Raw genomic sequence first — 10,174 nt, forward strand, 5'->3', positions numbered from 1 at the left:
TCGCGTTTGTCTGAAACTTACACGCGCACGCGAGAGTATATAATATATACCTCGCACAGTGTTTTAGATTATATACACGGCTGCCGGCCGCGCGATCGGCGCGAAATTCCGCTCGGGGAGCTTTTCGCGCGGAGCTGGAAACGCCGAGCGGCGATTCCCAAGGAACCGGTACGTTGCTCTATCACTTGGGTTCGGCTCAACTGATTCTAATGCTCCTTCGATGAAATTATTCGAGGCACCGAGCTTTGTCCTACGTCGATTGGCCTTTTAAACCGATCGATCGGCTGCTAATTTCGGCCATTGTTTGCCAATCGCGATAGTACCCATACATGGTGTGGTGTATATAGGTACACCTACCTGTAATTGACCACATCAATAAACCGACTTGGATGTAATGTGTAACGCGTAGATAGATATTCCTGGAGTTGCCCGCATCAATCTTTAAAAGCTCCTTAGCCGATTGAAACTCTGATCCGCGTGTACCATGTGGAGAGCAGCGGAAACTCGTTTGAGCGCGAGATACTTATTAGTTCGTTTAAGGGGCACGACAAATCACGATTGCCGTGGCGGATGGAGAAACTCCGGGCGGCGCAGAGCCTCCCCCGATGCAGGACCGCCGACGTCTACGATCCCGGCCCACGCGCGCGCCAACGACCTGTTCGTCGTTCTTGGTACTACTTGGTCTGCAGAGGTCTTTTGATGCGCCGATAACCGGAGGAAGGTGAGCTACCGGGATATGTTTTTTTTTTTTTTCGTGACAGTCGGAAGAAAAGCCATTTTCCATAACATAAATGTATTTCGCGATAATGAGAAAAACCTTCTCTTTTTTAGTATTGTCTAGTACAGGATCGAGTGTTTTTAATTAATGAAGCATCAGAGAGCGATACTTTTCGTAGATCGCTCGACTTTCCGAATCTCTGTCGTCCCGCAGTGTCAGCTCGTCGCCTATTTCGAGATAGTACAGGTTATCCTTACTCGAGGGCTTCCAAGTAGTCGTGATGTACTGGTCGTCGAGCTCCGGAGTAGGGTTCCTGCACACGGCGTTTTAAACGTCAATTTAATTTTCATGCGCTTGCAAGTTCTTTAAATTGGAAGAAAAAGAAAATCATCATTTGGCTCACCCGGTCAGAGCAAAGTTGTACCACATTCTCAAAAACCTCTCCATCACGTATCTGTCCTTGGTACCTTCCTTGGGAAACTGGTCCTCATTGCCATCTTCCCTCATGTAGTAATGGTAAAACAAGTACGACAGCTCATCCGCGTGTGCGACGCCTAAACAACGATGACGGTGTCACAGTATTTTCGGTCAAGACAATTTTTGGTTCGTCAAAAAATTGATCCTACCTTGATACGGTTGCCTGCCGTGATCGTAATTGTAAATCGTTGGCTGGTCCCCCATGTATGTTAATTTATAAACGTAAGTGGGAGCAGTCGCGTGCTCGTTCCTCGCGTCGATGACCGTTCGATTGCCAGTTATCGCCTTGAAGTCGGTCATCAAATTGACCAAGTTCCAGACCGTGTCTTTGTCGATGGGCCGATCTTTCAAGTAAAATTCCCTAGCGCGTCTCACTACTTCGGAAAACCCGCTCTCATCTTTCAGTGGGGATAAATTTCGAAGTATCTCTTCGATGTGGTCATTGTAAAACTTGTAAGTTTCATCGTTGAATCGACCTATTGGCAAATGGTTCAAGTAATAATTGTTTATCAGTGTTGAAAAAAATTAAATTGCCTCGAACGTACCTGAAAGATTTAGCAGAAATTCATTGGAAGTGTGTCCGATGATCATTGGTACGTGCGCGTCATTTTTCCATAGTTCACTGATCGGATGAGGTATGACCGGGTCACTCGTATAATCAGCATCGATCACCGGCTCATACTCGTGTTTACCCAGGACAATTCTTTCCTAAAAAAATACGACGATTGTGAGATCAGGAAACATTATCGAAAATGATCACACGCTTGTCCGTACTTACGTATTTCGACAGGAGTTTCCCTTCCAATGCGACTAGATCCCGGGCTGGAACCGTGCGCAAAAATTTTATGACTTCCACGGGATCGTCGGATTCGAATCCGAGAAGCGAAGCTATCCTGAAGCCATTCTTGTAGTTAGTCGTTAGGTTTTTCGATATGAAGAGTGTACCGCTTTGTAATATAACTTTGTTTAGTAATCCTGTAGATGCATATTAAAATAAAGATTAGTTCGTATTTTTCTATGTATAAAAAAAAATAAGGTGTTTTTATGTACCTCTTGAAGCCGGCAGTAATGATAACACCTGACAAGTCGTGGATCCTGAACTGTTGCCGAAAAGAGTAACATTGTTGGGATCCCCTCCAAACGCTGCGATGTTTCGTTGAACCCATTTTAGCGCAAATATAATATCTCTCAATCCTTGGTTTCCCGGCGCTACCTCGTGCCCAAGATTAAGGAAACCTATCGTAAAAAAATTAAAATTGATTCGACGAGTACAGGGTCACTTGAAGATAGTTGGGATGATAATATTCGTTGGAGTGGGAGACATATCTAAAAGTCACTTACCAAGAGGTCCCAGTCTGAAATTGATGCATACCAGAACTATGTCCTTCGTGACGAGATAGTCCTGTCTGTAAAATAATTCGTTTCCCGAGCCTTCGACGAACCCTCCGCCATGGATAAAAACCATGACTGGCCTCTTGTGACCCATAGCGTTTGTGTACACATTTAAGTAAAGACAGTCTTCACCGCCGTATATCCCTCTTGACTTTGGACCCTCAACTGTGTCATTTTGCATAGCCATGTCACCTGCGTGTCTCGACGCATCGCGGATCCCTGTCCACTTGAAGGGCTCTTGGGGTGCCTAATTTTTTCTTGGCACAAATATTTATTAACACTCCAAAGTCGATGATTTAGAAAAAAAAAACTGTGACTACCTTAAACCTCAGTGGGCCCAAAGGTGGTTGAGCAAAAGGTATTCCTTTGAAAGCCAAATAATCGATCCCGAGTACACTTCTTAACACTGTGCCTTGAAGTTTTCCTTCAGTTGTGGTGATAACGGGACCCTCCATTTTACATCTAAATATACAACATACAATATGTTAACAAGTTGCTTGCCGAGCACCAGCTCGGAGACTAACTTTTCTCTAACTGATTGATAAATAAGTTTTGCCTCGGGCTTTATATCTTGAGAAACACGCACCAGAGATACGCGAATTTATATTGCAACATTTATTTGGCTGTCACAACGTAAACGATATTGTTATCGATCTGTGTAAATACGTATCGTGACGCTGTCCAAGCGATTCTATGTTATTCGGAAAAATAAGGAAATGATTTTTCAAGTGTCAATTTGATTTTGAAGCATACATTTTTACAAATAGTCTTGTGAATGTATCAAAATATGGTTTTTTCGATTATACACTTTTTCACATCCAAGTGGGTATCTGTTCGAGTGAATAACACAATAAAACCGAATGTTTAATTAATATCGATTACATTTGATTGATTTTTTTATGACAAATAATCGACATCAGTCATGTTATTTGTATTGTGATCAATGCATAATAATAACGAACGTGGTAATTTTGAAATCAATTTTTTCATTCTGCCCAGTCGTCAAGAGCCGTTTGACAACTTACAAGACAATGTAAAGAAGCAAGATTAAAGTATGCTGGAAAAAGATAAAGGAAATTTCCGACAATTTCTCACAATTTCACACACACATAAAACGATTATCGATGACGTCAAATCACGAAAAATTTTCCTTGTCACCGTATAAGAAAATAATATACTATAACTTTTGTGCTGTTCCGTTTATCATATACATCAACCATAACTGCACTTTTCGTTATGAAATCACTTACGAGAAAATTGTCGATACACTTTTATAAAATCACTCGCTACGACACCCTCCGAGAGACTGGCCCGACTCGGACCGCGTCTCTCAAATGGCCCGATGCGTCGGAGATCGACTTCATTATATAGCCACGTAGAGATCACGGGGTAACGTTTTCGATGGCCCGCTTGCAAATCGTCTCTCTCCAGAAGATAAGTGATTCCCGAGAGTTTCCTCATTCGCACGAATTTCGCATTTACATGCAAGTTAACGTTTGCATAACCTTGTTTTTCGCGGAGGTGTATAATAAATCACGTATCCCATCGGAATCGAGAATCCAAAAGCCAATGACGCGCGTGTATGTTTGAAAAATGTCATTACGCCATCGGCGAGTTTGCGTGTCCGCTGTGGCGCGAGATGTTTGTTTTCCATTTATCATTAACTTCTCCTTTCTCTACCATACCCTATAGACGCTGTTGGGGTGAAAAAAAAAGGGGCGGGTAATTTAATAGCGCCGTTGTGTGTCCGCCTCATTGAGCTCCTTCTCCTTTTTTCGTAATAGCCAATGCCCGCGTGTAGTTGCACACAGGCGCGCGGCGCATAACATTAGATGCATGGCTATCGTATTGCAGTCTCGGAGGCGCCCTACGGTTCTTATGACAAGTCGCCCGGACTATGCATGTACACACATAACTCTTTGACCGCGCAGTGTTATGGACGGGAACCGGAGCAATGTGTAAACACTAGTTCTCGGTAGCACCTTATCTCTCGGTGAAATGAAAAAAAAAAGAAAGCGCGATAATCTAGTATATTTTGAGATAAGAGTTGCTCCCCGTGGCAAGTATACATTATAATATTGCCGTTCACCTCTGCGGATACGTTTCAACGCATTTTTCTCGACTCCCGGCGGACCAACCGAGAAATATCGTCGGAAGCTCCAGCCGAGACCACATTCTACATATCTAATTTTAACTACACGCCCTCCGATCCCCCATCAGGAAACTATACGCATCCTCTCCCGCTCGACGAAAACAATGGGATGAAAAAGTACGAGCTTCGCTCTCTCTCGACACTCCCTCCTTTCCCTCAACGGCTGGCGGACGCGTGGCTCACGCACACCGTTATTATTGATGCTCAAAATCGGTTAACTCGAGCGGCGACGCAGACAGCTCGGAAAAGTCGGTGCCGTGGCACCTGGTCTCTCTCGACCCCCGCAGCCCATGCATCAGCCGGCAGATGCGCTCCTATACTCCACGTCCCATCCTCCACATGTAGTGGTGATGGTGATGATTACACCGGGCTCTCGCGGCGCGATGACGTGTGTATGCTCCGAACCCCCCCCCCCCCGAGCATATCAAGGCAGCATACTTCCTGGAAGTTTTTCACCCTCGCCGGCCCCTCTTTATCGACCTCACCGACGATTAAAAGCGTTTTTCTTTCCCCCGCCGAACTCATGATTTTTCCATGGCGGGGACGCGAAAGGAAAACGCGCGTTTGGTGCTTAATTCTCCACCTGCAGAATCATGTGCCTATGTACTCGTACACACTCGTTGGGAGTAGTAGTAGGGAAAAAAAAAAAAGGAAAAAAAGGTTAACAAGCCGAATAACAAATTATCGCGTGTAAAGCGTGCGCTCGGGGAATTTGCTCGGTGGTACAGGGAGAGAGAGAGAAAGAGCCGAGACACGAGCATCGATGTAACGGAAGCAAGTTCGCTGGGAGAAAATTCTCACACGGAGTGGCCGCCGTGCGCGCGGTCAACGGTTTCTCTCTCTCTCCTGGTCAGTTTCGCCGCTGGACTCGGCTTGACGTCTCAACCTGTTGGCGCAACGGCCATTCCCACAGCCGAAGAAGGAGGGACTCACCTGTGCCAAAGATATTGTGCCCTCTCGCGCCCTTTTGTCACGGACGCGCATCCTTTTTTTTTCCACCCGAGCTTTCTTGTTTCCACGACCGGTATATGCGGACGAGACTCTCATCCGTTCTCACAAAAGGATTCGCCGCATCGCTCGGGTGTACTTACTCCAGCCAGTGCAGGATATACTCGCTATGCTAATTCACCGCTGATGCAGAGTTGGTATATCATGTGTATATATATATCAGTCGCCGATGCGGTGTATGGATAAATATTATACACTCGCCCTTTTTGTTCTCTGGTTCACATGCGCTTGCCCTTGACTGCGCCCGGGAAGAGTGATTGGTTGCCCGAGCGCGAAAATTCGACGCTCATTGCCCTCCAAAGTGATATTACGGTGCAAATTCGCCGACTCCCGCTAACGATCTTTAGCTTTTTATCCTCCGTGCATGCGCGTATAGCTTTTGCGCGTCTATAGAAAATGGTAACGAAAGGCTCTCTCCTGGTGATGGACCTAATGCCTGCGATCCATCATCCGCGGGCTCGTGGGGCTTCGCTGTGACCTTTTGCTGATGATGTGTCTAACTGGAAGCACCGGTCTACGGGCTCTTCTCCGTCAGATTCTTATCCGCCGGCCCCTGACGGTGGAAACATTTTTTTCACTCCCCGTGATCTTTGATTACCCATTTTTTTTTTCTTTCAACATATATTGACCGACTCAACTACTGCAAGTATAAGTACGGGATTCGAGCGGTGTTTTTATTTCATGCACTGTTATAACCAACCAATTTTGATGAACAAGACTCCGCAAAGCAAATACGAGAGTTGTGCCGAGATAAGAGGGCTCGAATAGTAATTGATGATTATTTCCTCGTGTTGCGATGATTAATCGTACCTACTAGCGTGGAATAATTTTTCCACGCCGCGCCAGTCTCTCACGTGTATACTCCGGAGTCGCGATCGTTTTGACTCGATTATCCGTGTGCACATAAAAGTGGCCAACAACGTGAGAAAGGCAGATTATCGGCGTTTACCGATATGAGAAATGTGTATGACCGCCTGTACGGAGGTGCGCATATTGTTTGGCCCCTGAGGACACTATCTCCTGTGTCTGGGTGCGGATTCATCATCATGGGTCCCTCACAGAGACGTCTTTATGCGAGCCCTCGACCGCGTTTGCGGAACAGTAGTATTTTTGTATCAACCGATCGCCACATGTCCCTTACGATAAAAGTCTTTATTCAATGGAGGCGATAGCCGCGACAAATAGTCTCCCGTGCGACTGTCAATTTTTGTCGGCAAACAATGCCAGCTCTTGTAGCATCATGTGGAGGATGAACAAAAAAAATAAAATTTATATTCCGAAAGGGCTATGGCACGTACCCCTCGAAGTAGGCCGTTCACCTTTTATTGTTTCCTCTGTTGCGTAATATTAATCTTTTTTCTCTCTCTCTCTCTCTTTTTATAAGTCTATTTGAGACCTGTAAAGTAATTTTAACTTGTAATCCAATGTGTTCGCTCAAAAATGATCGATGAGCGACTTATTTTTATCTTCAATTTGTGCTTCTGTGTGTTTTTTTTTTTTTTTTTTTTTCTTAAATTTTTCCTTTGAATCACGATCGCACGCCGATTCCCGTCAAAGTCTTCAATTATTCGCGTTTAAGGAAAAATTACGACTCGCCGAAGAGGAAAAATTCAACGTTCCTGAGTACAGCCTCAAAAATTAGGTGTTCCCTGTGAGTAACAAGTCAAACACGCACGTGAAAAAACAAACTAGCGTACGTATAGGTGCAATAAATTGATCGTAAAGTGCAAAGTCAAACACTACGACACTGCGGTTGAGAAACGAGCACTGATCAAGAGAAGAAGAAAAAAAAAAAAAAAAAAAATACGAGTATATAGGTGTAGATGGGTGAGATGTGGTTTAACATCGGTGTTTTTCTCACTTCGTTCGAGCCGAGCGGAGAGCGACGGTGCACGCTCCGCCAGACTCCGCTGCAACTATCGGGGGGGATTAATGCGGTTAATCTTGCGGTTGATGAGCAAATAACCGGGCCGTAAAACGAGAGATGTGCCGAATCCGAAATACACCTATAAATATATATATATATACAGCTCAGCTTGTGTGTTCACGTGGCTGTTGTTGGTCTTGTCTCGTGCCGTTTCGAAGTTTCTTGGCTTTTGTTTTTCTTTTTCTTTCCCCAGATGAGAGAGATAAGCGCAGTGTTTTTTTTCACACGCGCTTTGCTATCGTTAGTGACGAGTTGACACAATATTGCGTGTACCAACACTTGCACGAGGGTGTCATCTGTATATCGACGAATCTTAGCTTTTTCAATCGAGTGCAAAATGTGACTTGGACCATTGAAATGATAATCGCTCGTTGTTATCCATTTGATTATACGATAATACTCGGACTAGCTCTTTTAAAAGTTGCACTCTAATCTCAATAGAATAGGAGTTTTATACATAAATTTTAAAAGTCAGTAACTTTTTTTTTTTTTTTTTCTGTAAATGGATTATAATATCAATGATTTTGTTATGTCCATAGTGCAACTGGAGCTTTGTTTTGGCGCGTGTACCTGATGCAGAAAATAATGCTCTGTTAATAAAACTCGTAGTGTATACTTAATCAATCTGTCCTCGCCGACTCTCCGGTACTGACGAATTTTGAATTTTTAACTTTAATTCATTGATGGATCGAACAAAACAAAAACTTGAATTATACAATTACACAGGAGTAGTAATGAAAATAATGAATCAAGTAAAGTAAAGTAATTACTAAGTAATAAAGAGATGAATCAAGATTAATATCGTCTCGGTTCATGGACTAATCGTAATTAATATCTTTCGCTAAACAAATGAATCGTGATGAAGTTTTTCGATTCATCGAAATTAATGATTGCTTGAAGTAATTGTGTGAAAGAGTGAGTAACAAAAACTTTGATAAAACAAACCAGCTGTACGAATCACACCGCAAACATTACTCGTCACTCTCAACTGGAGACAAAAGAAGCCTTACCTACATATATCTATATATGCTCTGAATTAACTCCCGCGTCTCTGCAAACTGTTGTTGCAGCTACTGTGCACAATGTATTCATACATTATAGGTACATCCCGTGTGTAAAGAAACGGCACACTGTATCGTTTTTCGAGTCGCACTTATCGCGGATCTGCTTCGAGAAACAGTTTGAAAAACTCATACTCGCGCACTGCTGCCCCATACGTGGTATTTGCATTCGTCACAAGGTGCGCGCATCGCGACACCTGCGCCAGTCTTATCACTCGCTCTCGCACGTATATAGGTATATAACATAACCCGCGGCTGCGGATGCGCTTTTGTCCGAATGCCCGCATTTGGTGTTAAATCGCCCGTAAATCCCTCGCGATCGAACGTTTCTCCTCTGTGCCAAAAGGTGCCAAGTTACCTATATGTATACCTATACACGTTGTTTATCGGGAAGGCACGTGTGGATTTTTCTCGCGCCGGGCTCGAAGCGGCGGTTGTTGGAATAGCGCAAACAGGCGCACGTCGTATACCTGTCGGGCTGACGCTTATCTGTTTTGTTCAAAATCGTCAATAAGTACCAACCTATCCCAAAATAGACCGCACCAAGTTTCAAGGGCTACGGGCCATTATCGCCGAGCCGGCCGATATCTTTTGTGGTTCTTTCAGATTATGCGCGCCTTGTTTGGAGATGATATGGTAATCTGTTTGCAGTATTTACACGCGCGCGCGTCTACGTGTAGGTATTCCCGAATCCGCAGGTTAGATAATAAGTACGCGTCTAACCCGAGTTATCTCTGCCTTCGAGTCTTCACTTTTTCAAAATTTCTTCACTTTCGTTTAATTTTTTCTTCTTTTTTGGATACTTTATTGCGCACGACGAGCTCTGATTGGTTTTTATTGTCATATAAGCACGAAAAAGCTTAAAAACTCACACATTCGTATATTATAAAAGTATATATACATATATAAGGTACCTATGATTTCGTGTAAACGAAAATAATGAAAAGAGTCCACACGAAGAGGAGACGAGGAGAGCGAGTGATGATCCCCACTATGTGCTTTATGGCCCCGTGTGGACGTGGTTGTACCCGTAGAAATAGATAAAGCATTACATCATTTCCTGTGCAGCTCTCGAATTCTCCTTATCGAATTTTAACAAGTATCTAATACCCATCCGCCCTATGTTCCTCCCTTCCCCTGCACCGGTTTTCATCGTTGAATTTACTTGATTAAAAAAAAAAAAAAAAAAAAAAAAAAAAAAAAAAAAAAATAGAAGCAGCAGTCGGTCGAACCATTAAATACCCATATACGAGCACATGCTCGCACGCGAGCGCACGCACGTCCCCCAGGACGATAAATTAAAATCGAGCAATTCGATACCGAGGGCGACTGCACGGACGCGCGCGCGCGTGTGTGTGTGTTCATTGCTCGGTACGGCACGCAAGATGAGGTGAGCATGCAGTAGCGCACCTGCCAATTTAGCGGCGTCGGTATATAAT

General features: G+C 44.0%; 1 protein-coding gene across 1 annotated transcript; it reads right to left on the minus strand.

Moving 5' to 3' along the window:
• Positions 1 to 862: 862 nt before the first annotated feature.
• LOC106642466 (esterase FE4-like) lies at positions 863 to 3,042 on the minus strand. Its single transcript, XM_014357243.2, has 8 exons — positions 2,908 to 3,042; positions 2,537 to 2,834; positions 2,246 to 2,431; positions 1,974 to 2,170; positions 1,741 to 1,903; positions 1,345 to 1,671; positions 1,122 to 1,272; positions 863 to 1,031 (listed from the first exon to the last, which is right to left on the minus strand). Exons 1-8 carry the CDS (start codon positions 3,040 to 3,042, stop codon positions 863 to 865), a joined length of 1,626 nt encoding a protein of 541 aa, XP_014212729.2.
• Between the last annotated feature and the right edge of the window lie 7,132 nt (positions 3,043 to 10,174).

This window comes from Copidosoma floridanum, unplaced genomic scaffold (assembly GCF_036245765.1).
Source record: "Copidosoma floridanum isolate Cflo_tuat_1 unplaced genomic scaffold, Cflo_Japanese_pri ptg000012l, whole genome shotgun sequence".
Lineage (NCBI taxonomy): Eukaryota > Metazoa > Arthropoda > Insecta > Hymenoptera > Encyrtidae > Copidosoma > Copidosoma floridanum.

Excerpts from the sequence above, each read along its gene's own strand:
- LOC106642466 (XM_014357243.2), bottom strand. The coding sequence starts at position 3,042 with ATGGAGGGTCCCGTTATCACCACAACTGAAGGAAAACTTCAAGGCACA. Across the intron at positions 2,171-2,245 it reads ATTACTGCCGGCTTCAAGAG|GATTACTAAACAAAGTTATA; the intron begins GTACATAAAAAC and ends ATGCATCTACAG. Across the intron at positions 1,904-1,973 it reads GGAAACTCCTGTCGAAATAC|GAAAGAATTGTCCTGGGTAA; the intron begins GTAAGTACGGAC and ends GTATTTTTTTAG.